Source organism: Anser cygnoides, chromosome 2, assembly GCF_040182565.1.
Source record: "Anser cygnoides isolate HZ-2024a breed goose chromosome 2, Taihu_goose_T2T_genome, whole genome shotgun sequence".
NCBI lineage: Eukaryota > Metazoa > Chordata > Aves > Anseriformes > Anatidae > Anser > Anser cygnoides.
Window position 1 is genome coordinate 18,845,543 of NC_089874.1, and position 27,981 is coordinate 18,873,523.

The window sequence follows — 27,981 nt, forward strand, 5'->3', positions numbered from 1 at the left end:
CGAAGCCAAAAAAAGTGATAAGGGGGACACCTCATTTATATTCGGTCAACAACTGAGAAAGAGAATGTGGCTTAGGAAACATGACCAGGTGCAATATTTAAGCTGTAGTGTCAGTGCTGCCCAAAGCAGTGCCGTTTGTGTCTGATCAACAAAACGTCACTGAAGAAGTGGTCAGAACCTGTAGCTGTAGTTTCAGGGAGTGTTTCTTTTATCAGCAGTGCCAGTTCTAAGTAATCTCTTTATTTGCTATTGCTCTTCCTACTTCTTCTGCAGCTTGCACCACCCTCTCCTTAATGCCAGGGCTTCCTGGGAAACCTGAACACGATCCACCCAGACCCGGCTTATTTTCAGTCCGTATCAGCTCCCAGGCTGGCTTATCATGCAGCCTCCAGACGGTGGTGGTATAGGGGTGTAGGGAACTGGGGGGGGACCAGGGTGCTTATGGCTAGCACGGGCATGGTATGTGTTTCTCTGGCTGTAACATTCAAGGTTCTACCACTGGTTCTGTAACGCTCCTCTGTTTTTTACTGCATAGATTAGAACTGTCAGGGGAGACAGGTTACACTTTGCCCTGAACTTAGTTTATTCTGCAGCAGTCTGCTGGCAGACTGGAAATAAAGTTTGAAAATTTTTATTTTTGTTTCTTTTCAGCTCCTGGCATGAAAAATTAAACTAGCGAAGCTGCGTAGGAGCTGTGAGATGGCTTACTCTGTTTATATGCAGATGTAGCTCAGGACGGCATCACTGTATTTTAGTCTGCAGTGTAACCGTGCTGGTTTTTCATTTGTATTTGTTTAACTGCGTTCTTCTGCCTCCCTTTCTCCTCCACATCTTATTCAGATATTCAGATATTCAGAAGCAATGGCTACTTCAGTTGAGAATTGCTTAGTAAATGCCTGTAAAAGCACAAGGTGCCTGTGTTCCTGGAAGCATAAAAATTAATTGTATGCTGAGAAGGCGAGAAGATAAGATACAGGCTTTCTAACTACTGCAGGCTAACTTTAGGTTTATATCGTGTATATACAGATGTGTACAGTTCATGTGCAGACATAATTTAATTTGAAGTATATGTTGCCTTTTGAATTTCAATAAATTTACAAGAAAACTTTAATCTTGGAGCATCTGAAAAATATGGTTAGAAAATCAGTGTTTCAGTTCCTTGAGGACCATAAATCAGTTTTATGGTTCTCACTTCTAGGGAAAAATTTTAAGGTTTTATTTTTTCAATTTGCACTACTAATTCTTACCCTGGCTTTATCTTAAGCAAGATAGGAATCCAGAAGAGGAAGGAGTATTTCTTACTGAACAGTGTAGGCATCAGCATGATGATAAAGCAGCAAAGACATCATGAAATGAATCTGGGGAGGAAAAAAAAAAAAGAAAAAAACCAAACATTTAACATAACATATTCACAAGTTTAAGTTCATAATTGTGAGCATTTTCGCCCTTCCTCTGCCCTGACACCTAAAAGATCTTTAGCATAGTGAGAAGAAATGCTGTCTGTATAGTCATAGATAGAATTATCTAGGTTGGAAAAGACCTTCAAGTTCAAGTTTAACAGATCATCAACCTGACCTACCAAGTGCCATCGCTAAGTTGTATCTCTTCCTTCCCTTCCCCCAAATTAGATTTTGGTATTCAGTGTATTGATGAACATGTCTGGATAACGTTTCAAAATAATTCTTTAAAATGAAAACATTGTAAAGCAGTATAATTCAAGACTTAAAGAAATACCTTTTTTTTTTTTTTTTCCTCAGGAAAACAAAGGAATAGACTGGAGCCAATGGATACCATATTTGTTAAACAAGTTAAAGAGGGCGGACCTGCTTTTGAAGCTGGACTCTGCACAGGTACCATTCTTCTGCATGTTCGTGTACATGGTGTAAAAATACATATACGTTTTAAGCTTCTACATATAATTTTGTCTACCATTAAACATTTTTTAAGAATTCCAAAACCCCTCTTTTGAATTGTGATGAAGTGTTTTTCATCTCAAAAGCACCATTGTGTTCTCTCAGGAGGTGCTGTGTAATACTTATTAAGGCATAAAAGTCTTACTAGTCTCGTATACTTGTTCGTAGTTGTAAGATAATAAAATGACACATGTAAGCTGCTATTTCTTGTGCTTTGTTACATATTAATAACCTCAAGACATACAGGTTTTTGTCCTTTAAATTATTTTATCTCCTTTAAGTGAAATGAGAATAATCCAAGGCTGCCTTACTAAATTTTGTTCAGTTGTTTAATTTAATCTCTAATTCCTGGAGCAGGCAGTATGTTTTTTGTGAAACGCTAGGTACTTTGTCACACCCTTACTTAAGAGCTGAAGGAAAAAAACCCTATGTTAGAGGGGGATGTCTTAGAAGTGATAAAAGTACAATAAGTTATGTAGATGGATACCACTACAAACACGCGTTTTTCTTAAAAACATGGCAAAACATGCATTCTGTGAAAGGAAGCTAGTTTGTAGACCTAGAGGGATGTTGATTTTTTTTTTTTAAACAGTTGTATACATGCATTTGTCTGTAATAGGATAATTTTTGTATGTTTCCTTCTAAAGAAATACAAACATTCTAGGATGATCTGCAATTTAAAAACAATTCTAGATCCTATTTTACAGCATGTGGTATTTTTCTTTTTTAACTCTTCCGTAAGTGGTTATTTAGAGGAGGGTTACTTTGGCATTATTTTAATGCTATTATATAAAGAAATGTTTTGGCTTGATAAAATGCAGCATATGTTGAATTTGTACAGAGGAGCCATGTTAATTTCTACTCTGTTCAGTGTTTGCCAAATTGAAAGAGATGAAATCTGTAGAGAATATTTTTATCTTTAGGCATAGAAGAGATTTTAGGAGCCCAGAATGAAGAACAAAAAATACATGCATAAAATATTTTTAATGTACTGGAATATTTTAAAAACACTGGTAGTCATTGTATCTAATTAGGTCATGCCACTATTTCTTGTTTAAAACTTGAGGTTGAAATATTACTGTATCTCTGTCTTGAAATTACATTATAAAGCACTCAGGGAATGATCAGCAAGGTAGATTGCTTAACTTCTAATACAGACACTATATATTTATTTTGTACAATTATCTATGTTTTGATTTTATTTATTTTTTATGCAACTTGGCTTTATTTTATAGTTACATCATGGAAGGAAGAAGCTCGAAAAATCTAATACTAGTTTAGGTAGTTATGCTTTTCAGCTCTTATTTCATTGCTGCAGGGTCCTTTACTACGTAATACTGGCAATCTTAACCCAAGCTTGACTACCCAGAATCAGTAAGCTGTGTTTCAGGAGCTTACCTGCCTGCTAGTCACCAGAAAGCATGGTGTGCTCTTGGAAATTTGAGGGAAGAGGGTACAATATCTTAAAAGTAAGACAACTCCTTTTGAGTATTTTTGAATGCTCTTTTAAGTTTATCTTGGCTACAGTTAGAAAGATCATATTTCCCATATTTAATATCTGATACATTTAATTAAAAATAACATATCTGTGAGTTCCAAATGTAAGTATTAGATAATTATTGTTATCGAAGTACAGACAGCCAAAGCAGATCCATGCTTCCAATACCTTGGTCTTTATGCAGTGATTTATGTACAAGCAAGAATATGAAGGACTATAACGTGTACAGAACAGGAGCTGTTTTAAGTGTGTTTAAACACTTATGATCAAAGTTTTTTAATGAACCTCTGGATTGATATGAGAAAAATTATATGAGAAAAAGCCTTCATGCTTCTATACCCTGTTTTGCACTACAGGCACTAGCCTTTCCTTTTATGCCTTCCCCTGAAATGGAGCAAAATCGTGTTCTGCAGAGTTGGCTGCCACCACTTCTTTCAAGTAGCCAGTTTTGCAGTGTGCCCCACTTGAGGGCTTTTTGGCAGGTTCCTGTTCCGGTTCACTGGGTGTGTGCTTCAAGTAGCCTTATTTCATTGCTGTGTTCTTTGAAAAATAAACACTGCATAAAAGTAGGTAAGTTAATATGACCTACTTGCAAGGTATTCCTAATTATATTTTTCAATGGGGATACTGAGTGAAGATCTACATCTGTGGGCAAGTTCCAGAACAGCCTGGAAAAAAAGCCAGTTTTAAGTTCCAGGGAAGAATCTGATGCAATTTGAAGAAGTCTTGCCATATGACCTAATAGGACATGGTTTAGAGAGAATATTTTTTTGGTACAAACCATAACATTTCTGTCTCCTGCAGCTTTTTGTAAGGATGTATTTTGGTGTAATGTCAAATATTTCAAAATTAACTTCATTTTAATGAAAACTGAGCTTTTCAGCCTAATTGCTTAGGGTGTCTGTATGTGTACAACACAGGGAAGGGGATTACCATATGTTGCAGATACCTAGCAATCACCAAGACTGATAGTAATCATTAAATGTTGCCACCAATGTTCCTTTCATAGCTTAGGAAGGAAGAGAAAAAACTGAGAGGGGTCTTTCAGGTGAAGAAAAGGGTGATAAGCAGCTTAAAAGCAGCACACAAACTTGTATGAAGTTGAAAATATTGTACCAAGTTAGTTGCATGGTTACGTTATCACCAAATCAAAAACAGTCAGCAGATCCACGTGGGTTGGTAAGTCTGAAACTCCATGGGGTCTGTATAGGGAACCTCACAGAGGAAACGTGTTTAGAGCATTATTGCCACTGAGTCAGGCTGAGTCTTTAGAGTGAACTTCTTTTTCATTGTCTTTGATTTGGTCACACCAGAAGCACACAAAAAGCTTTCAATTTCTAAAACAGTGCTAGAAAAAGCCATTCCCTTTGGCTCACTTTGCATGGATACTTTTTTCAATACTTCTTTCAGCAGCTTTCTATAGTCCCCCCATCTGTAATCCTTTTAGAGACCATTTTCTCCTCATTAGTAAATTCAACGTACTTTTCTGTTCTTCTGATCAGAGATGACACGAATGCTCTTTTTGTTGAAGGAATGGGATGAGTTCTTCATGAAAAGTTGAAAGTAGCTCACAAGGTGAAAATCCTTTTCATGTTTTTGCGGTGATATATGTGCCACTTAATTTATGGTGAGAATGAAACTCTGAATGAAGAAGGTACAACAAACTATTAGGAGAAACCTGATAAAAGTGATATTAGGTCTAAAGATCGATCTATATGGATAAGAAATAACCCATTATGCTGTATGTGAGGTACTGAAGAACCAGTAGTGTCTTGGAAGCAACCCATATTATTTTGAGGAAGGAAGAACCTGGAGCACATTATTTATTTTTTTTCTCAGAGGAAAGAAGTATGAAATGTACAGTTTTCCTTTAATATCCTTGTTAGTGTTCTGAGTTAATATTTGGTTTTGTTTGGAATGAAATATCTACTGAGGATTTGCTTGAGAATTAGATGGAGTTTTTGGTACGTGGTATCACCCGTGGGAAACTTTACTTTGAAGATGGGATGCTTAAGTGAGCCTCTGATATAGCTTATGCCTGCTTGTGGTTTTCTTTCTATGATTTTCTAGGTGACTTGGAAGTTTTAATAAGATACCTCATCTGAAGATGTCCTGTGAAAAGTGTAGGAATTTGACTACCTATATATGTTTACATATAATTTTATTGCGCATCTTCCATTTTCTTCTTTTCTCATTTTTAAAGAGGACTAACCTTGAATTTAATGTATTGATGTTGCTTGTTGTGAGATACAGAAGTGCAAAATGAAAACAAGGAAAAAAAAAGTCAAGTTGATTTAAGGTGTAATTTTTCCCTTTACAGGTGACAGAATTATAAAAGTCAACGGAGAAAGTGTTATTGGGAAGACATATTCTCAAGTCATTGCTTTGATACAGAACAGGTAAGATTCTAGTATTCAATTGTGTGTCACACTTTTTATACTAAGCAGGAAATGACTACTTATGGTGGTTCTGAAAAAGCAATCGTATTTTAAAATTTTCCCTAGTACACACTGTTGTATGTATTTGTTTCTGTAAACATACTGAATGCTGAAAAAGGCTTAAAATTGGGTGTGCTATATTGTGCCAAAGTCTGTTTATGTCAGTCCTTGTCCCCTGTAACCAAATCACAGAGTGCTATAGAGGAAGGTCGTATAAACTTAAAATAGGCTGATAAGGGCCACATAAACACGTTGTTCTGTTTAAAATGAAAATCAGAAAAATCTACCTTGTGAGGTCTGATAACTAGAGGTCAGCATATCTGGTAAAAGAAAAATACTATACCAGCACATACCTGCAAAACATCTGCAGCATCTGCATCTTTCCATTACATTGCAACAAGTTACAAACCTTGCACAAAGTGAAGAAACAGCAATATTTACTGCTTGTGAACTCACAGGGGCTTGTTAAATCATGTCTGTACATAAATCCAGAAACTCATTTTCATGTTTTAGGTCAGTCTCCACTTTTACTGTTTTCTTGTTTTCTTCTCCACTTTTACTGTTTTTCTTCTATAGGAACAAGCTTCCAGTATAGGAATGTTATGTGGAAAAGAGATGTATTATGACCAGCATGGAAAAATGTTTTCCAAATGAATCTTGTATACCACATTCTAATTTAAGTGAATCTTCATGTGTTAATACTTAGTTATGCTTACAGGAAGGAGGAGGAAAAATAAGATCCTCATCTTCCTGCTTTAATGCAGATCTTATTCAAGATTTCACTCAAAATCTGCAAGTTCCAGGTACATGTTTTTTGAAATGGCAAAACTCTGTAGCAGAAGGTATAAGTGAGGTAAAATGAAATGTGTTTTGTGTCATTAGTACCTCCTGTGCAAGAGCTGGAAAGATGGAATCTGTCTGCTTTGTAACCTTTAGAAAGACTGGAGATGGTTAACTGCGCATCACTTCTTTCATTTTGTAGTTGTACAAACACTTTACAAACACAGTTGTACAATAGTGTATAGCTAAGACACAGGATGTAATTATTTACTTTGAATGATGTACCTGGTAGGCACGTAATGAAATCTCTTACCTTCTTCCAAAAATTAGAGACCAATCCTATCTTCCAGTGGCTGCTAGAGCAGGTCCAGAGGAGGGCCACAAGGATAGTCAGAGGGCTGGAGCATGCTCTCTTCCTATGAAGAGAGGCTGAGAGAGCTGGGGTTGTTCAGCGTGGAGAAGAGGAGGCTCTGGGGAGACCTTATAGAGGCTTTCCAGTAACTCAAGGGGACCTACAGGAAAGCTGGGGGGAGACTCCTTGTCAGGAGGTGTAGTGATGGGACAAGGAGTAACGTCTTTAAACTAAAAGAGGGTAAGTGTAGATCAGATATTAGGAAGGAATTACTTCCTTTGAGGATGGTGAGGCTCAGGCTGCCCAGGGAGGCTGTGGGTGCCCCATCCCTGGAGGTGTTCAAGGCCAGGCTGGATGGGGCTTTGGGCAGCCTGGTCTGGTGGGAGGTGTCCCTGCCCATGGCAGGGGGTTGGAGCTGGGTGATCTTTAAGGTTCCCCTCCAACCCAAACTATTCTGTGATTCTGTCACAGCAGATCACAGCCAAATATGTCTAGCCCTGAGGGTTGTGGTGTTTTTTTTTTTTTATTCTTGTTGGTGGTTTGCTTTTGTTTTGTTTTATGGAAAATGTAAATATCATGACATCTTCATCTGAATCTCTTAAGATGAAGAGGTAAATACAAATTCTGATGTAGAAAGATAGCTCAGACTAAGGAATTAGTCAGGTGCATTTTCCTTGTAGCTTACAGGCAATGATGTCTGTTACGTAACAGTTTCTCATATGACTAATGAATGGACTCTCTCATTCTTTGCTGGAAAACAACGTTCTTCAACTCAGAGCAGTTTGTTCTACACATCAATTATTTTGTTTCATGTGCTGCTCCTACCATTTCATGGCAAGAGAAATTGCTTTCTGTTGCATGTATCTTGCTTTAGCATGCCATTCCTGTACCAGCATCAGCATCCTGGATCAAACTGATTGTCTCTTTATGTCAGTATCCTCTCTAACAGTATCCAGAAATGGATTCTTGGGAGAAGTGCATGAAAACACTGGAAGTATAGCGTGTTTAGTCCTGAACCTACCTTGTTTAGGAACTTGTAGAACCAAAGCTTTTATCTGCATCACTATTGAGCAATGAAACTGGTTTGTACTTTGTGATTTTTTAAAAATTAGATTACTTCATTTCCATAGCAGCTTCATTTCCATAGCAGCTCATTGTATTTCTGGAAAATTGTTCAGTTGCGGATATTTGTTCTCATCATAGAATGCTGCAGACATCAGAACTTGGTCACCTTCTTCACGCCAGATCCAAATGGATGCTTTTTGATGTTTAGATGAAAGATCCCCATAACTTCCAGTAGGACTAATTGATGGCCTATAATTCAAGCATGTTTTGTATTGTTCTTGGAAAAGTTTTGTTTTCAAGCTGTGTAGGACATTATCTATTTTCCTCTGGTTGGAGATAATAAATTTAAGCTTACACTGATTATTTCCTCTGGATAATGAATGGCACACCTCAAAAGAGTTTCCAGAAATAACCATTTCCTGCAAGATTAGTTCTAAGATTATTTTTAAATCTGCATTTCCTACTCTTTACATTTAGTTGTTAGTTTGGTCCATTAAGAATTTATTCTCATCTGTTTACATAATCAGCTTGGAGATGTGCTGATTACTAATGTAAACTCCATAAATTATTTATTGTTCTTTGTTTAAAAAAAAAATCTGATTTCCCAACTGCTTTTTTTTTTGTTATTTTGATTTTGGAAATTTAGGGATTTAGAATGATTAAGTCTATTCCATTTTTTTTGCAAACTCTTTTTGAAAGTGCTGAGGTTATTCAGAAATGTATGTGAAATAATGCAAGAAAATAGTTGTAACGATGACAACCCATCATAGTGCTTTAGTTTGGTGCCTCTGAGTGAAGATTAAATTTTACTCTGTGTAATGAAAGTCATTTGCATGATAGATACCTCTGAGAATTGATAATACTGTAACTAATATTTTAGTGTAAGCTGCCACTTCTTCTCTGTCTCGGTTTTTATTAATGCTTTCTAGTTCCTAATTTACATGCATGTTATAGTACCATACCTGAAAGGTATTCCTTAACGCCCTTCTTTGATACCAGAATTGAAGAATACTCTGAGAGCTCTCTAAAAAATAAAAAGTAGGAAGATCCAAATTGTCTCCAGAACGTTCTGCAGGCAAACAGGAGTAGAATAATTGAATAGCTGTTTGAATGATGTACAAAGTGCTGTTCCTGAATAGACCCACTTCCCTCTTTTGGATGGCTACTAAAGAAGGTGTTAAATGGTGTAAATGGATTTAATTTTTTTTAAAAGAGAAATGTGTATTTAAAAAGCACACTATACTTCTGTAAGAAGTGTGTTCTATGTTGAAATATAAGTGGGAAACTTTCATTTATATATAAAGTATCTGAAGATGGGCAATGCTATGTAAGTTTTTAATTTTCAAAGTTTATCCTACAAATAAGCATTGATTATATCAAACCATAAGCTGCCTAATATGAACTATGACTAAACAAAAATGCATGTGCTACCCATGTGTAGCAATGAAATTTGAATACTTCACTGTAAATGCCCCAAACTAGGGTATGTCTTTCATATTTTTATTTTTTTACAGCTGGTAAGTAGTTTAATACCCATACTGAAGAATTTAGGCAAAAGTCCCTCTTGATGGACACTATTTTATATGATTCTTTGACAGTAGTTTTGCTGTTTATGCATTCAGTCAAAATGGGAAATGTTTTTGTAAATATACAGGATATACATTGTATATTGTATACATTGTAAATACAAATACAAAATATTGTATACATTCTAAATACACAAAAAGGATAAAATAATTCTTGTATGTCTTAAAATTCAATATTCTGAAAAACTGTAAAAACATTTTTGAAGACTTATTTTTCCTGGCTGTGCATAGATTTAAAAGAAAAATGTAAACCTGTTACTAATGACTTTTGGCTTTAAAGCTAAATTAATCTATGCTGTTTGGAGAACACGTTTTTTTCCAAGATTAATAATGGTTTAGGAATATTGTGAAACCTAACACCCTTACTCTGCAGTTTTGGAATGCAGCCTTACGTCTGTGGCCAGTAACAAATGGAAAAGGAACCACAGAATAGAAACGTTTTTCACATGTGAAAGCATAATAAATTGCACATTATATCTTCGAGACGAGACTTTCCGTTCTGCAGGAGGAAGAAACGGAGATCTTTCTCGGTCCTTTCATAGACTTTTTTATGTACTCAGAATTGGTGGCCGGTCTCTGTGCTACTTCTGTGTTTTCTCAGCAGTGAATTGTACCGCCTGGTACAGATAAGCTCAGTTCTAGTTTGATCTGTCCAGTTAGGTTTTGTTCTTTGGTACTTGTGTTGGTATTGGTCAGTTTCTTTAAATATCCGCTCTTCTTGTGATATTTTTGAATTGTGAGATTCCTAAATAACAGGTATAATCTCTTAATTTGCTGTTTTGCAAGTCTAGATAAAATAGTCTGTACAAGCAATCTTTCGTAGCCCTTCTTTGTACCTGTTCCAGTTCACATGTAATGAACGTGAACAGTGTTACGTTATCTCAGATGAAATGAGAAAGAATTCAGCTGTTTTGTATTACTGTTACAAGTATATACTTGCTTGTGAAAATAGTTTTTTTCTGATATGAACTAGCTGTGGATTTCACTGTTTTGCAATATTTTTGCATAACCAAGGAATCTTATATTCCATGTCCTGATTTTGCATGTACTTGAATTATATTGGTTGACCTGTACAGACGTCAGGATCTTTATCGCTTCAAGTAACATGCTGCTTTTGGTTTCAGTAATTCAGACTGACAAATTCAGTCAGCCAGATTACATCTGCAAATTTGATAAATATGTTTGATTTGGTTATTTTGGAATATCCCCAGCAATTTTAAATAGTGCTAACAGACTTTAAGTGGAAGACAGAGGGAAATTTTACTTGTGTTTAAAGATTTGTTACCTTGTTCTGTCAGAGAAGCTCCAAACATTGAATGTATCTTGGGAATCTTAATAGTAAATAATGAAATAAAATTGTCAAAGTACATTGCCTTATCTGTAAAGCTAGTGTATTAAAAAAGATTTCTATTCTTTTCTTTCTGCTAAGACTCTGATGGAAGTTAATGTATCATCTTTGGAAAAAAACTTCACTTCACATTACAAAAGTTGATATGTGGTGTTTTTTTTTTTGTGTTTCAGTGACAGCATATTGGAACTTAGTGTTATGCCAAAAGATGAGGACATCCTTCAGTTGGTATGTTTATGAAGCTTTTTTATGAAGAATTGTGATTTATGTTTTTTTATTCTAGTGTCCTTTTCTGACTGTGAAAAGAGGATTAGTTTGAGGTGGCGTTGTCATTTTCCAAAAGCCTCTATAACTTGTATGAGTTTCTTCTGACTGCTGTTGGTCTGCTCTTACGTTTTGTCAATACATGATTATGATATGACACAGAGGAATTTATGCTCCTTTTGGCTATGATGCATTTGTTTGGATAAAAGTGGGCCTGCCTCAAGGACTGTCAGTTCTGCATAGCATCTGCTAGAGGAAAGTCATGAAGAGACAGATGTTGTCTGTGTTCTGCAAGACTGAGCATTGAGCGTGCTCAGGCCTATCAGAAAAGTCTTCTGATAGCTGCAGTTTGCTATGCAGTCAAAAGTTATGATGGCTAAAAGTATTTCTAGAAGTCATCGTCTCTATTTCAGTGCGTGTTTTACTGAGGAAAAGGTGTCAGTCTTTGATGACAGGTACAACATCTGAAGATAAAGGTGATAGAAATGAATGGCATCATACAACAGAATCCTATGATTTTCTCCCTTTTACAACATCACAGAGAGGGAGAAATTTAATCACATCTAAAATAACAGCATTCTTCAGAGACATGATGCACCACTGTAACTTCAGTCAAATAAAAAATGCATGTAATTCCTCTCCAGAATGTGATAATTAATCTTCAGCCATTGGAAGTTAAAATCTACTGTTCTAATTATAAGACTTGGTGAAGAAATTTGCTCAAAGCTGAATGGTCACCCTTAAAATGCAGTGTGTTTTCAGAGTAACAACATAGAATGTTACTCCTTTCATTCTCTGTGACAAAGCAATTTCTTCTTTTCATCTGAGAAATTGTATCTTTTTTGGGGGTTTATTTTTCTATTTTAATCTTTTTTTTTATTAACATTGTGTTAGCTTTTTTGTGAATCATATGTCTAAACAAAATATAAACTGACTCAGCAAATTCTTATTCCTGAATGAACTACAGCTTACGTAAGTGGTAACATTCTGTCAGTTTAAGTTCAGAATGAATGAAAAATGGCAAAGTACAATAGCCTTATTAATACAGGAATCAAAACACACTCATCACTGAAGTACATTCTATAAGTTGGTATAGTATTTTAAGGAATTTAATTTTGGATTTGACAGGTGTCATAAATTTTCCTGTAAGTATCTTCAGATGGTATAACTGCAAACTTGATAACAAATACAGGTATTAGGTAAAAATAGAAAAACACACCGCACTAATGGATAATGTAGCTGGAGCTAAAGAAAGGTCTACCTGCACAATAAGGATGAAACAGTTTCATTATATTCAGGAATGATGCTGGGTGTGGTAGGTTTTGTAGTACTCAGCAGTCTGCTTGGTGTGTTAGTGACTTATTGCTGGGTTAGCTACATAAAGAGCACAGTTGCTTGTTCCTGCCTTTAAGTCACTATTTATAAACCTTGAATTTGGTCTTCAGAAATGTCTGTGTATGTCTGAACCTGCTGAGGTATTGAATTTCCTGAAAACGGGGCTTCAAATCCATTCATCAATATTAACAGTAAAGTGTTGCAGTCCAGGTGTCATTGCCCTCTGTGGCACTCCTTACTTAGAGGGGAGTTGCATGTGAAATCCTGTCATTAGTGAAGTCAGTGTCAGTCACGTTCATTCATTGACTTGATCTTGGAAATGTCACTTCGGGGATTGGTGGAAAGGATATGTCCATGGCAAAAAATTATGCTTGCCAACTAAATTTTTCAAGCACCTTCCCAAATTTGAGATCGTTTTTACTTAAAATGATCTTTTTTGATAACTTTGAAACATTTAATTTTGTATTTTGATCAACTATTAATAAGTTTAAAATAAACAACCTGAAGTGGAATACTTATATTTTGAATTGGATTTTTCTTGCTTTAGAATATCGATAAGGGGTTATTTGCCAGATGGAAAAAGAAATAATTAAAATTCAGTGATGTATTTAAAATGCATATTTTCCTAGGAATTCTTTTGCATTTCAAGGACTTCTAAATAAGACTTACAAGCCCAGGAAAGAGCCATCTTGTGTTGGAAATTCAGGAATTTCAGTGGAAGACTGCTTATCTAAACAAATTGCTTCTTATGAGCTAAAGGGAAGAAAAGGGAGCACACCTGAAAAGGAAGGAAGGAACAAAGGAGGAGTGTAAAAACATTGTGGAGATATCTGAGGACAAAAACCAGCTGGGGCTTAATCAAGCAGGGGTTATAAAGGGTAACCAGACAGTGTTTTGCAAATATTATAGTTGTGGGAATCTCAGGGAAAATGTAGGTCCAGTGACTGGAGAGGAGGGGCTGGAAGAGTGCTTAGCTAAGAGTACTTAGCTTAAATAGATAGCTGATACAAAGACCTGATGTCTTGTCTTCTCCTGCCTCTGCCTTGACTTTAGTAAGAGACGGTATCAAAAGCATGATAACCATTCTCTTTTGGGAACTAAGAGAGGGTATGGACTGACTATATGGATTACAACGTGGGTGAGAGTGGGAATAAATGGCTTGACAGCAGTTTATATGTAGTAATGAGAGGAGTACCCTAGCAGTCTGTGCTGGGGCCAGTGTTGTTCAGCAGTGACCTGGCTGGTGACCGAGCAGGTGTGTGGATAACGCAGAAGGGAGTAGCTGACAGGATGAATGACGAAGTCTCAGTGTGGATGGACTTTGGTATTCCTGAGAATTGGAGCAGCAGACAGCTCGTGATATTAAACGAGGAACATGAAAACTCTGTGAGTCAGGCATAACAACCACCGTGCATCACTGTGGAAGCAACTGGCAGAACAAGAGTCCTGCTGAAAACAAGGCAGGGGTTGCAGTGGGCACCAGGGTCCGTCCGTCAGTCACTAGTGCTCTCGTGTGCAGCTCAGCCAGCAGGCAGAGGAAGCTGTTACACTCCACCACCTGACACGCTGACGAGGCTGTACCTGGAATTTTATGCGTACCTCGAGAAGGATGGGAAGGAACTGGAAAAGGTTCAGAAGAGAGCTAGAGGGACGGTCAGGGTCCTGGAACATGCAGCCTACAAGGAACATGCAGCCTACAAGGAGAGGTTCAGGAGCTCCGATTTAGTCTGGTAAAGAGGTGGCTAAAGGAAGGGGTAAAGTAACAGCAGTCCACAATTAGAGAGCAATTGCCAAGAGGATGGAGACAAACTGTTCGCAGTAGAGGACAGCCATAAGCAGTCGCTTGGAAGGTTCAAATTAGGCATCAGGAAGTGTGATATAGTAGCACTTTATGCTTTTTTTTTTTCTGAAAGGGTCGTATAGCACTGGAATCAGTGCAGATGGCATCGCCATCTGTGGAAGTTTGAGACACAGCTAGACAAAGCAGTGGCTGACAAGGGTGTTGGTGGTAGTTCAGCTTTGAATGGTAGATTGAACTGCATGATCTCCAGATATCACTTCCGATCGGTACTTGGGCGATTCGGCTTATTCTGTGTAAAGAAACAAATATATATAAAAGAATTTCCACACGGCTTTACTTTTGGCTTGAAGAGTTTCAGAATTTGAGCACAGATGTCTAACCTTGCAGCTGAATTTAGCAGATTACCTTTGCAAACTTAGTGAAGAGGACCATCTTAGTTATCCGTAGCTTCCAGATCTGTGCCTTTAGGCTTTCAGGCTACTCTGGAATGAGAAAACTGAAGGAAAGAGGAGGAGGAGCACTGGTGTTCTAGCCGTAGTGTTCAGGATATCTACTAAAATACTCATATTGGGTCATCCAACTTTTAAATTCTATTTGTATTTGTGAATATTTAAGGTAAGTGTACATGGGCAACTCAGGTGAACCGATAAGGACACTGAAAGGAGAGGTGAGAGGGGGGAGCAAATGCTTTAACTTTGTAGGCAAAACAAAGAATGGCTGAAAATACAGGTCACAAAGATGATGGAAATGCAGAAATAGCAGGTATGATAAAAGGGAAGTAGCAAAAAAAGTGCTCAGAAGTAAGTTTGTGTTAATTAGCAGTGGAAAAGGAGTCAGGAAACTTTTTAAGATAAACCATAGCTATAGCTTCTAGTTTTTGGACTTCAATTACATGAAAAACAGATCTAAATGCAGTGATTATGAACATAAAATAGGAGTTCCGTTCCATATTTTATTTACTAGAGCTTTATTTTAACTTGGTGTACATCCCAGAGGGTGATTCTTCCCAAGTGGGCTCATAACTAAATATGTTTGTAACAGGTAAGGTATTTTAATCTTGAGACCTTGTCCTGTCATGTCAGTCATGTAAAATTAACTCTTTTAATCTCTTAGCCCATAAATCTTGACAGTAAGATGTAGCTTCAGAATGATTTGGGATAGAAAACTGTAGTTTTTTAAAGAAATGGGCTTTACAGAGGCAATGCAGTTTTTTTTTTTTTTTTTTTGTAAAGAGGGAATACTGGATTTTCATTTAGTTATAAGCCTATCAAAGTGTAATACAATCATATATCTCATGTGTGTAGTCTTTTGGTATTTATATTGAAATAAAAGATTTTTTCCCATTTCCATTCATTTTTTTTAAGCATTTGATGTGTAGCCACTTGAATTTCTACAATATTTCCTATGAAGCTATGACTCAGCTATTGAACTGCATGGGATAGTCACTGCTTACTTGCCAAAATGTGGCACATGAACTGTTACAGTGGCTACTTCAAATAAGCTGCGCTGGCTGAGAGGTGTCTGTGGCTCCTCTAATGGTGTGCACATCCTCAGCCTGCCGTGCTGAAGGCTGGCATTGGTGTCATCTTAGTTAAAACGCTGACCTGAGCAAAGAACATAAAATAGAGGATGAGAATCCAGCATGGTGTATCAGAGACTCAATGAAAACGTTCAGAAATACCTAATTTTAGACTTGTTTGTTAAGGGAATAAAATAATCACAGTAATATTTTTAGCTGTCACTCCCTATTCTTTCTCCTGCTTATATCCCTGTTGTTGCTAGACTCATTGACCAGAACATTGGGTTGAAACCTAGTCATTAGCAGCTAGGGAGATGAAGCATTTTTTTACAAGGCTGAAGGCTCCCATTAGCTGCTCTGTTTGTCCTGTCCCTGACTAAATCAGCCTGTTGTACAAACACCTGTCTTACTGCCAAGGAGCATGTCATGACTGGGGACCTTCTGCTCAGTTTGTAGGGCAGGTGGGAGTGCTGTTGGATGGAAGAGGGAAATCAGGAGTGGAGGTGTTGGGGCCAGGACTGCCTTTGCAGGGAGGAGATGGGTTGGTGGAGGCTGCGAGTGAAAGGGCGTAGGAGGGGAAAAGCAATAGGAAGTGACGGTCAGAAGCCGTAACAAATGGTGGTTTGTTAGTTTTGTAGATTGCAGAACAAATTTCTCTGTTTCTGCTGAGAGAACTGAATTAATTAGGACTGGAGCTCAGTTATGTGATGCCAATTTTTTCTTTGGAAAGATGTTTTTTGAACGGTTTCCATTTTACGTAATAGATACAGAAGTGCACATTTTGAACACATGCGAAACAATGTCAGTTGAGACACTGGAAAATTTTATGGAAGCTGTCATTCTGTTCTATTATATGAAAATCTGAAACTGTTAATACGCTTTTTAAACAGTGAAGTTTGGAAACAAAGTGGAGAGGTGTTTTTTATCAAGCACAAGCAGAATGTGGACAGCTGGAAAATAAATGCAGTTTGTCACTTCGCTTGCCAAAAGGAGATGGCAGAAGAAGGGCTTGGATGGATATACTGATAGCCTTTACTTTTAAACAAAAAACCTGTAAAGGGCAACAGTGCCCGAATTGCAAATTTCAGAGTAGACCGGGATACTTCCCTATTGCCAAAAGGCCCACAGAGAATTCCTCTCTTGCTGTAGATTTCAGCTGTTTCATAATTAATGTCAGTCTGCGGTTATCAGACATCTTTTGAATAGCAATCTTTCAGGTCTCGCCACTACAGGTTTTGTGTAAAGAAAACTTGTAGTTGGTGTGTAACCATATTGAGACCATGAGGAGGAGGATTACTGTTGTATTATAATCTGCATTTCAAGTTGATCTCCGTATGAAAAAGTTGTGTAGCATTGGCAGCTGTTTTTTGAGAGAAATTATCCATCTCGTATGCATTAGTACCACTGATTTCATACAGGCAGGATGACACATTTAGGTGGACTGCAAATAATTCCATTTCTTGAGTTCATTTAATAGAATTATTGCTGGTTTATAGCCTCCTGGATGACAAATTTAATACTAAAAAATGGTCAAGTTATGACATTCTTCAGTCATTCAAAAACTTTGTGACACAAAGGACCGATGTAAATGTACTCCCCACAGAGGGAAACCTGAAATTGCTGAGCCCAGTTAGAGTTTAGCCTTAGTTATCTTAGTTACAGCTCTTGTCTATAGGCTTTGTGCTGGGGTGTCCTTAACATATAGGATTTTTGAACCAGTTTTTTGAGGTATGTTCACGTTGGAATTGGCATGGTTGCTCATTGTTCCTTGTGTAAGTAGAGAACGGTGTAGCTTACAAGGCACTGAATTTTCAAGTGTCAGGCACTTAAAATACTGCTCTTTTAAAATTGCATCTTTAATATGATCTATTGTATAAATTGGAGCTGTATATTTGGAAAGTTATTTTTAGTATGGCTTGCGGATGTTATAACTAGTGCTTCTTAATATGTAAATAGTTGTGCATATACGTAAATATATGTAAATGTCTCTCTTTTGTGTGTATACACACATTTATATAAATGAAAAACAACACGCACTGTATTTAACAAACCCTGATTTTTCCTGTTTCATTTTCTGGCATTTCCCTCTCCAGCTACCTACTCAGAAATCCATCTTTCCTAACCTTCAGCCCGTCTCCAGCAGTTTCATTTCAAATAATTAAAAAGAAAAGAAAAATCTTCATTGGAAGTGCCCCCCAGAAGTAGCAGAAGTGAATCTGGATTGATGTCTTATACTCCTAGCTGTCACCATTACATCTGACTAGTCTATGAATCTGTTAAAACCTGCCCTAGAGTTTCAGAAAGACCTCTGTAGTTTCATTTACCACAAGATGTCATTGGATATTCTATTAATAATGCTAAAAGTAAAATAAAAGAGGGCTGTTAATAACTATGTATGTATCTTTTTGCGACAGGGAGAGAGAAGAACTACATCTTGTACTCTTCCTTAATTTACTTCCTTCTTGCCTGTCTTTTAATTAACATCTTAATCTTTCCTTAGAATTAAAGTTATGGATCACTGAAGATGTGTATTGATAGCTCAAAATCGATCCAAATTTGAACACAAATATTCCTTGCTGTGGGTAGTTGGGGGACAAAAAAATCTAGATGGGAATGACTCAGAGTGCCTGAAGGATAGATGAAGCACATCTTTTTTCCTTCTGTTTATTCCCTCCTTATTTCTAGTCAGGTACAAACCTTGTGACTTGAAATTTTTCAGTATACTGGCAAATCTGGGCAGAAAAGATCGTTTCTTTGTTGTTTCTGATACTCAAAGTTTTTGTGGAGTTTGCCAGCTCTCAAGCCCTTGCACTTACTATGAAATTGCCAGTGACGCACCTGCATTAAAAATAAGAGAGGAGGAAAAAAAAAAGGCTTGTGTAAGGAAATTTATTCTAGAGTTTCATAAGCCCCAGCTGCTGATGACGACAGGCCTGGCTTCAGTCAACTTTACCAATTGTCTTGTTTTTCCTGAGACCATCCAGTTACATCAGACCTAGTGGAGCAACATGGCTATTTCACTGGGAAACTGAAATATTTCTGGTTGGTTGGTTTGTAATAAATAGCCATGTTTTCATAAGCAGCATTTGTTTACTTTCAGATTTTGTGCTGACGCAGCCATTAATGTGCATGAAGGTTAATACTAAAGCTCTGACAGCAAATGCAATTGGAGGGGTGTGGTGTGAAGACACACTGACCTAAAGGAGAAGAGACTTAAACTTTGTTATTTTAACAGTGTATCTGTTAGAAAATACAATTTTCTTCATACCCCCTAACCCTAGTTTAGGTTATGTTTACAAGAAAGTCTCTTAGAGAGTGTATGGTTTTCTGGTTTTTGATTTAAATGTTACCTGACTGTAGTGTGTGTTGGGTGCCAGAATGAAGTGAAACCACTTGAGCTGTGCTACAGACACTGCTAGAGTAAGCTATAAATGGAAAATGTTTCATTTTTGGACAGCTGAAAACATTTTCTGGTGTTCTGCTCCTGTCTGTGCTAAATCTGAGTAAATTAGGACTGCGGAAAAGAATTTAGGAAGTAGTAAAGAACCTTAATGTAAAGCAGAACTGGTTGCAGAAGGAAGGAAGAACACCCCAAGCTCAGTCTTCCAAGCTGCCGGATGCATTGATGTCTAGTTCATCAAAATGCTTATCTCCAAGTTTGCGAGGAATTCTGTTGAAGTGAGTCTGTTTATTCATCCTGTTGTTGAGTGTATGCCTACATGCTTTTATGGGTTTGGACTAATGGATATAGGACAAGGTTGTCTCAGGCTCTTGAAAGTCTAGGGATTTGCCATGGTTGTTGCTAGGAGGAAGAATCCTTGTACAGGGACTGTCATTATTCTGACATCACATGGCATAAAATCAAGTGGGAAATAATGAACGTGAGCAAAAGCCTTCCCTTAAATTTTGGGGGGTGTTAATAAAATGTCACGTGGAATGTTTTATTTGCTTAAAGTAATTTGTTCTGCATAAGGCATGAGTGCGTTACTTTAGCATGTTTGGGTTTTAACTGGTTATGCCTATACAAATTCACAGTAAGAAATCCATTCTTAGGCTTAGGAGTTTGCAAGCTTGATGCAAACAAAAGCAGATTGCAAGGTGGGAGAGAAATTGTACCCACTAACTGGAAGCACGCTAAATTCTTACTGTAAGAGCAATTTTCTTCTAGAAATGGTTGCAGAGCTGTTATCTGTCAGAGCTGATAATGTCACACTAAATCGTTGTGTTTGTATGGTAGGCTTGCCATAATTTCAGGTTTTCTGTTTGCTTGTTTTGTGGTTGTTTTTGAGAAGGTGGGAAAGAGCTTAACATTTCAAGACTGATTTTTGGATCACAGTGGAACTTCTGGTTAACTGCAGAGTACTTAGCTCCTGTAGGAATTTGAGGAGCTTGGTAGGTGTCTGAAGTGGGAGTGTCACTAATCTGAATTTTATGAATGTATTTCAAGTTGGAAGGCTGTTTGGGTTTTTCTTTTTCTTTTTTTATTTTTTTTAAATGCTTAAATTTAAGTCATACTCAAATACTCTTTTATACTAAGTTTTCTATTGCAATCACTTAAATTAATGTAGTATAACTATACATGTAGCTGCAAAATATGCTAAGTGTCTAAATAGTGTGCAAATGCTAAGAAGTATGTTGATGTACTCCACATTTTTACTGTAATTAAAAAAAATAAGCATTTTCTCGTTAAAGTAGTTAAAATATTTTGTAAGAAAAAGGCTGATAATGCATCATTCAGCTTGATACTATTTGAACAGGAAATCATTTCTGATGTTTTGCATTTCTTTATAAGTTGCAAAATTTCTCTTTTGGTCCTTAGTGAGAATTATGAAACATGGGTTAAATATCCCTTTATGGAAATGTCACAGCCCTTTATGAACTTTTATCTTCCTTGGAGGAAAGCTTAGCTTTGTTTTAATGATTCCTTGGAAATTGGGTGGAATGAGATTGAAAGAAGAAGTATACTTTCCAACATTGAAACCTTTTATTTCTAATAACACTATATTTTAAATATACCTGCAGTCATGAAAACTTGCTCTTTGTTGGGAAAGAAAGGGGGGTGGTGGATCTAGCTAGTTTTATTTTGGACCCTGTGAGAATGCTGTCCTCTGAAGATGATGTTTTAATATCTGTGATTGATTTTTGTCAAGACCTAGGTAGGAATTGATTTTTATACTCATTTGTAGTCCTCAGCTATGATCTGATCACACCAGCTTTGGAATTTCGCCTTTCTGCTGTCAAAGTCAATGAAGCATTGTCTGTCGTGGGCGTGTTTTACAAAAGCATAAGCTCAGTGTGTTTTATCTTGGTGTAACATGTCTATCCCACGTTTGAAACTGTTTTATCAGCTCTATAAAGTAGTAATTGTTTTCTGATTTGGGTGGGGGGTTGGTTTTGTCTTGCATGCTAGTAGTTTCTTACTCCATCTGTTTTCCAGGTCTTTGGCATTTTTTCAGTTTTTTTTTCTTATTCTTACACCATATCGAGCTCTTACATACAACCATTTGTTTGAAGATTCAGAAATTTAGAAATATTTATCTTTGTACGTTCCTTCCCTCCATTAAATGTGCCACATACAGTAGTAATCTGGCTTCATTTTTTTTTTACTACGGATCGGGAGGGGGGAATAAATCACATGAGTGGAGTGTTTCTGCAGCATCATTCCTCCAATTTCAGCTGTACAGCATGAAAGCAGCTGCAGTCAGCTGACAGCTTGTGGTCATGTTCAGATATATGTGGGGAAGGGGTGTGCTGGTTTAAAGGCATAATAAAGCCGTTGTTTCGTCACCAGGAAGCAGGGATGGTAGCAGCCCAGGGGAAATGAGAGACAGTAATGTCGCTGTAGTGGAAGGGAAGTCGTGTTGTATAGAAGCAGAGCTCTCTGCAGGCAGCTGTGGGGATGCGCCAAGGCAAAATGGCACAAATGTATTTTGTTTTCTGTAAGGGTAGGGGATAAATGCAAGCAGCAGAAAAAAGCCTGAGATGGACATGCTCAGAAGGAGGCTGAAGTTATTTTTTCTGCTCTACTGCCCTTTACCTCTGTTGGTACCTTCCAGTGAAATCAGTGTAGTTGTATTTTTAGCTTGCTGTATCCAACATCAATATGACAACATAATTCTGTCTTTACATCTGTAAGCAGCTTTTACTATGTTTTCCTGTTTTCTGCCAGCTGCAGTTTTCAAAGGATGTCACAGCACTGGTAAGAAATGCACAGTAGCCATTTCTGATTATTTTTGTAAGGCATGCTTTTCTCAAGTGATGTGCGAGAAGCAAGAATATGAAATAGCAAGTTTGTTGGAAATGAGCTAGATAGTCTGAGCTGAATTCTCTTTGTAATGCTAATCTCTTAATTTGTGGTTTGTGCCTGTGACTTGGTCAGTGTGCTTTAATATTTTGCAGTTCACTAATGCTTACTATAACGTTTATTGCAGCAGTATTTAAATGCCTCGCCCGCCTCTGTACTTTGCTCTGTATTAATTTATGGCTGCGCTCGGGCTTTTGTAACCTGTCTAGTATTAAGACAGGGCACGTTGATACTCTGGAATTGAGCATGTTACGGTTTGGAGAGGAAATGCTGTGATACTGTACCACACCTAAATGTGTAAAAGCCCTGAGAAATCATTTTAATCTTCAGTTGCATTGGCAGGCTCTGCGTTGGCTCTTTATTTCATTGTGTTTAAACTGAATATAAAGTCATGCTAAAGTTTTGAAATAATAGGCTGTCATTTAGGTATGCTGTGTGCTTCTCATTGACTTTTTTTGTATGCTCTGTTAATTTCATAATAATAAGTGTTGCTTTTCTAAAAGGAGGCTACTGAAACATGCTAAGTGTAATATATCACCTTTTTTTTTCTCAGGAGTCAGGCTCAAACATAAAGATGCAAATAAATGCACTAAGAAAATGAATTTGAAATTTTAATTTGTGTTCTAATATTGCGTAGACAGTAGTAGATATTTGTAGATTTTCATACCTTTTGTACCTTGAAGATAAAAAATGATGCATATTATTCATATTTTTGCAGTAAAATTTGTGTACCATGTACTGGCTGTCTGCTTTAAAATGTAAGATTACTTATAGGGTGTTGGCTCACAACAGATAGTACTGCTTCAATTGATTCGTGTTATGTTTAGGAACAGTAGCTGTTATGTAGAAGACATCTTAGAGAGAGGAGTGTATGTGTGTATGTTTGTGTGTACTTCTCACATGCACTGTGGGAAGTAAATGGAGTTCTTTTATACATTAAGTGAATGGAGAATTTTCTAGTGCTAGTTGAATTTAATATGCACCATTTTAACCTGTCAATTGCTGTCATATTCTGAATCCCAGCAATGCAGAGCCTAAATGGGGAGGGTATTTAAAGCATCGTGACAGAAAGCAAAAATAAAGGTGGAGAAAAATACTGTTTTCTGCTCATGGATCTTGGCAAACCTGCCTCAGTGCTCTACCTGCACTATTTCCTAGCATTGGTCACCAGTTCAGCTGTTGAATTGCTGGGGGAGAGGATGTATTTAATGATTTTGCTTGTTCTGTTTCTGCTCACTAAGAGGATGGAATGCTATTTTTAACCTTTTAAACTAACATTTTATCTAAAATTACATATACTGTGAATTTCAAACTTGTGTTCCATCTCTTGAAGTTTGATTGTGCAAATGCTAGATGAACTCTTCCATCTCCTTTACTACTTAATGCTCATTTAATCTTCTGTCCACAGGCATATTCCCAAGATGCCTACCTGAAAGGCAACGAAGCTTACAGTGGTAATGCCCACAACATACCCGAACCACCACCAATATGTTACCCACGCCTGACATCCACCACTTCTGTTATGGCACAAGCTGGTGACAAGCTACCTTCGGATTTCTCGCTGGGGAAGCAGCAAGTCAGTAGACCAGTACGGGCATTGACACAGCCAGAGAGGGCCTACAGAATGGAAATACAAGTGCCTCCATCACCAACAGACATTGCAAAATCAAATACAGCTGTGTGCGTTTGCAATGAAACTGTACGGACTGTTATTGTGCCTTCTGAGAAGGCTGTAGACTTGCCATCTTGTAGAAATAATCATACTGGTCCGTCTCACAGGACAGAGGAAATAAGATATGGCTTGAAAGATCAAACCGCTCTAAAAGCACGGACCACATCACCATCTTCTTCAGTGTCCACTGCCATTGTACTTCCTCAGACTCCAATAACGAGGCCAGTTGATCCAACCGGGACGATGAGTAAGGCTTCAAATTATGTAGTATGTCCAGAAGGAATCCCAAGCACTAGACCTCCTGTTCAAGCCACAGACTCGCCCCCTGCCTCTACTAATCATTACAGTTCTCCAACCTCCCACCAGCACATAGACTGGAAGACCTACAAAACCTACAAAGAGTACATCGATAACAGGCGCATGCACATGTATGGCTCCCGAACAATACAGGAAAGGCTGGATAGTTTAAGAGCAGCTTCTCAGAATACGACTGATTATAATCAAGTGGTGCCAAATCGCACCGCTTCACAGGTACGGCGCAGGAGCACCTCTCATGACAGGGTTCCCCAGTCTGTGCAGATCCGGCAGCGAAGTGTATCCCAGGAGAGACTTGAAGATCCCGTGTTGATGAAAGAGTGGCCACGAAGTGCTTCACAAGATACGCTAACTTCACCTTCAATTAGTGCTAGGAATCACAGGGCTCGCTCATGGGATTATCTCAGCAAACAGGGTGAAGTGCTAGAAAACTTCCGTTCTGAGAATCAGATTGCAGATACAAACGGAGATAGGAGAAAGACTTACAAGTGGACAGGGTTTACTGAACAAGACGATCGGCGAGGTATTTATGAGAGATCTAGGCAACATGCATTTCATATGTCCCTTCGAGGTCAGAATTTTTCTGTGGCTCCAAGTGGTTATATTTCAGACAGCAGGAGAATAGGTAGCAGAGCTTCTCTGTCTGGTTCTCATTTTCAGAAAGTTCCACCGGATATAAAAATGTTGCAGCCTTCTCGAGATTTACAGACTCCCGGGGGAATTTCAAAGCCTGCAGCTGTTTCACAAGAGAGGCCATCTCTCACAACCAGAAGTTCAAAAAGTAACTCAGTGAAGAGCTCGGCTTCCTATGCAGCAAAACCATCGTTTCCCCTTAACCAGAGCCTGGATGTTGTTGCCAGCAAAGACCAAAGAACAGTAAATCACATGCATCAGAGCGGTTTGTTAAACCAGCAGGCAAGGATCCGAGCAGAAGGTGCCCCAGATCACAAAACAGAAACTGGCAAAACCATCCAGCCCTCCTCTTTGTCTCCAGCTTCTGCCAAACTTGTTCAACAAACAAGTGAGAGCTCAACTACCTCTGATAACATAGATGTTTCCATCAGACAGAAGAGTCGCGATTTTGGAAGGGAAGATGTCCACGAGCCTGAAATTCTGCAAACAGATGTTCAGGACAATGACAAAGACACAGTTGTCATGCGGGACAAATCACCCTCTGGCCACCAAACGTCCCAGCCTTTGAGGCATCAGTCCTACATTCTTGCTGTAAATGACCAGGAGGCCGCCTCGGACACCACCTGTTGGCTACCTAATGATGCTCGGAGAGAAGTCCACATAAAAAGGATAGAAGAAAGGAAAGCGTCAGGTTCCAGCCCGCCTGGCGACTCCTTGGCTTCTATTCCATTTATCGGTGAGTTAAACTGTTACAGCATTCCTCGCACCTTTCTCTGTTTAACATGATGGAGAGCGCCACGCCAGGTAGCTGACTGCTGCTCCTGTAAATCCTGGGGTGGAGGGATATGGGGGTTCTTTTTTCATCCAGCATAATATTAGTATGGTAAAAACTAAAAATATTTTTCAGTGGAGGAAAAAAAAAAAATGTCTTGTTTGGAGTCCTGGAGTATCAGTGTAAAAAGGTCTAGAGTGCTTTAATTTTTCTAGAATATTCCCCAGCCCCTAGAGAAGTCTTCGTTACATAACTCTGGTTAGCGCTCCACATAATGCTCTGATGTTATTTGTGTGGACAGCTAGCAGTTGCAGTACCTTTGAAAACATTCTTACCTGTATAATAGAAAATGTGCAATCCAGTAAAGAGAGAATACGGATGTCATGGTAATCTGTGGGGAAAACTGGATTTCAGGATAGCTGAATAGGTAAGGTGAAGGCTTTCTGAAACAGATATGTATTTACACGAAAGCTGTTTCAGGTGAAAGGATATCAACAAAATTAGGTTAATTTGCAAGTAAATAAGCTAAAGTGGTTATGAGTTAAAAGATTTATGGAAGCAGAATATGAGAAGATGCAAAGATTCACCTGTGGGTTGTGACATAAAAAGGGTTGGAATTTTGCGGAGCTTAAAATGTGGGGGCTGAGCACTTGTCCTCTTTTCTTTCAAGTTATCTTAGAGCTATGGAGGGATTCAAAGTAGGAGTGAAATGATCAGGGAAATAGTTTGGGGTGTGTGAGGAATGGAGTCATCTGTAGTGGCAGAGTGAGTTTGTGTTCTACTTAAGTACTCAGTTTTGGTCTTTTTCTGCTTTTTTTTTTTTTCATTGTTGTTTTGGCTTGTTTAATCCTTTGGAGGTTAGATCTCTGCAGACCACGTTCTACATAGGTTGATCTATCTGTTTTCTTGAATTTCGTATAACAAGTATTTAAAAAATACTGAATTTTGCTTCTCAAACTTATATATGTGAAAACCTAATCCATAAAAAGCATAAGAAAAGCTGTTAAAGGGAGTTAGTTTTACTGTCTTAGCAGAGTTGTCATCTCCTTTGGATCTGCAGCAGTGTTTTTTTTCCCCTAGAATTATCTCTGATATCTGCGCCAGATTGAAGTAAATGAGCAAAACAGTGAAGGAGCTTTGTGAGCACTGAAGGATAGAAATCTGCAATATTCTGTTCTTTTGACAGAATGTTGTTAACACTTAACCAAAATGCTTCCTTAAACAGCTAGCAAATGTTTTTCAGATTTGGCCTTCCTTTTTGAATGGGAGGCGTGCAGTAATTTTGATTACTGGATGTATCGGTGTCCAGTAGTTTCGGACGCTTCTTTGGACTCCGTTTGTCTTCCTTCCAGGATTAGCGTAAGTCTGTCAGGCCCATAGCTGGTCTTTGCAAGTGTTTTCTAAAATAATATGCCTAAAATCAATGTTAGACATTGGATAAAGTGGTGCCCAGTATTTGTACTCGCTGGGAGTTTTCTAACCCTGCACAATTTAAATATCGTGTGAAAATCAAATCAATCTATTTTATGGTAGGAGATTGTGCTGAAAAGGTTGGGCTTGATTTAAATAAAAACTTGCAATGAACTCTTCTTACCCATGGCTTGCTTCCAGGTTTTAGAGAAATGCGACAAAGTTCAAAGGAGCTTTAAAGACGGCAGTTGGGTTTCATTCCAGCAGTGGCTGAGCAGTTCAGAAGTAGCAAAGTTGTAACTCTCCATTGCAGACTTCTGGCATAATACCACACGGGATTTTGTGAATTCTTATGTGGTCCTTATCCTCTCGGACTGAAACCTCCTCAACCCTTGTCAAAGACTAACGTGGTGCTGCTAGAGCCACCGCACTGCTCACCACCGTCTTCCTGAGCTGTTCTTGTGCTGGTGCACGTGCTAAGGGGAACTTCCACCGCAGCTCCTGCAACTCAGGGTGAAATAACCCTGTCTGGCAAGGAGCAGTGTCAAGTGCCGCTAAGGCTGGGCTTCTTAGGAAGGTAGAATTAATATGCCTGATTCTCAGTTTGCTCGTTCCACTATCATTATGCTTAATTACAGCTTCACTTGTTAGGAGACTTGCTTAAGCTTAACCACCTCCTATCAGGCAGATAGAGCCCTAAACCTACTTTGAAACTCAGTTAAAAGATTAACTCTTTCAAAGGAGAACAGCTTGGATTTTTTTCTTCTACCACTATCTGGCGATTTGAGAGGATGTTACTTCGAGTAAAGATATATCTTAGTGTTGGCAACCTCTTTTCTTCCTTTATGTTCATATTAACACGTTGTTTGTGGTGTTAGGCTTTATTGGATGTGTTTAATTTCATAAAAGCACTACCTGAAGTTATTTGTACAGTAGATCTTTTGAGTAGCATGCACATGTAAATTTGGGAGGAATA

The 27,981-nt window shown here is 38.0% G+C and overlaps 1 protein-coding gene across 4 annotated transcripts in view; it reads left to right on the forward strand.

Annotated features, from left to right (window-relative positions):
* Positions 1-27,981, forward strand: part of ARHGAP21 (Rho GTPase activating protein 21) — a 123,288-nt gene that overhangs the window by 68,660 nt on the left and 26,647 nt on the right. For 3 of the 4 annotated variants that reach the window (XM_066991608.1, XM_066991607.1, XM_066991610.1), the window contains 5 exons: positions 1,758-1,850; positions 5,732-5,810; positions 11,154-11,208; positions 22,069-22,098; positions 23,612-25,559. In XM_066991608.1, the coding sequence (XP_066847709.1) occupies positions 1,758-1,850; positions 5,732-5,810; positions 11,154-11,208; positions 22,069-22,098; positions 23,612-25,559 (2,205 nt within the window). The remainder of the gene's footprint in view (positions 1-1,757; positions 1,851-5,731; positions 5,811-11,153; positions 11,209-22,068; positions 22,099-23,611; positions 25,560-27,981) is intronic. The other variant, XM_066991609.1, reaches the window with a different exon arrangement.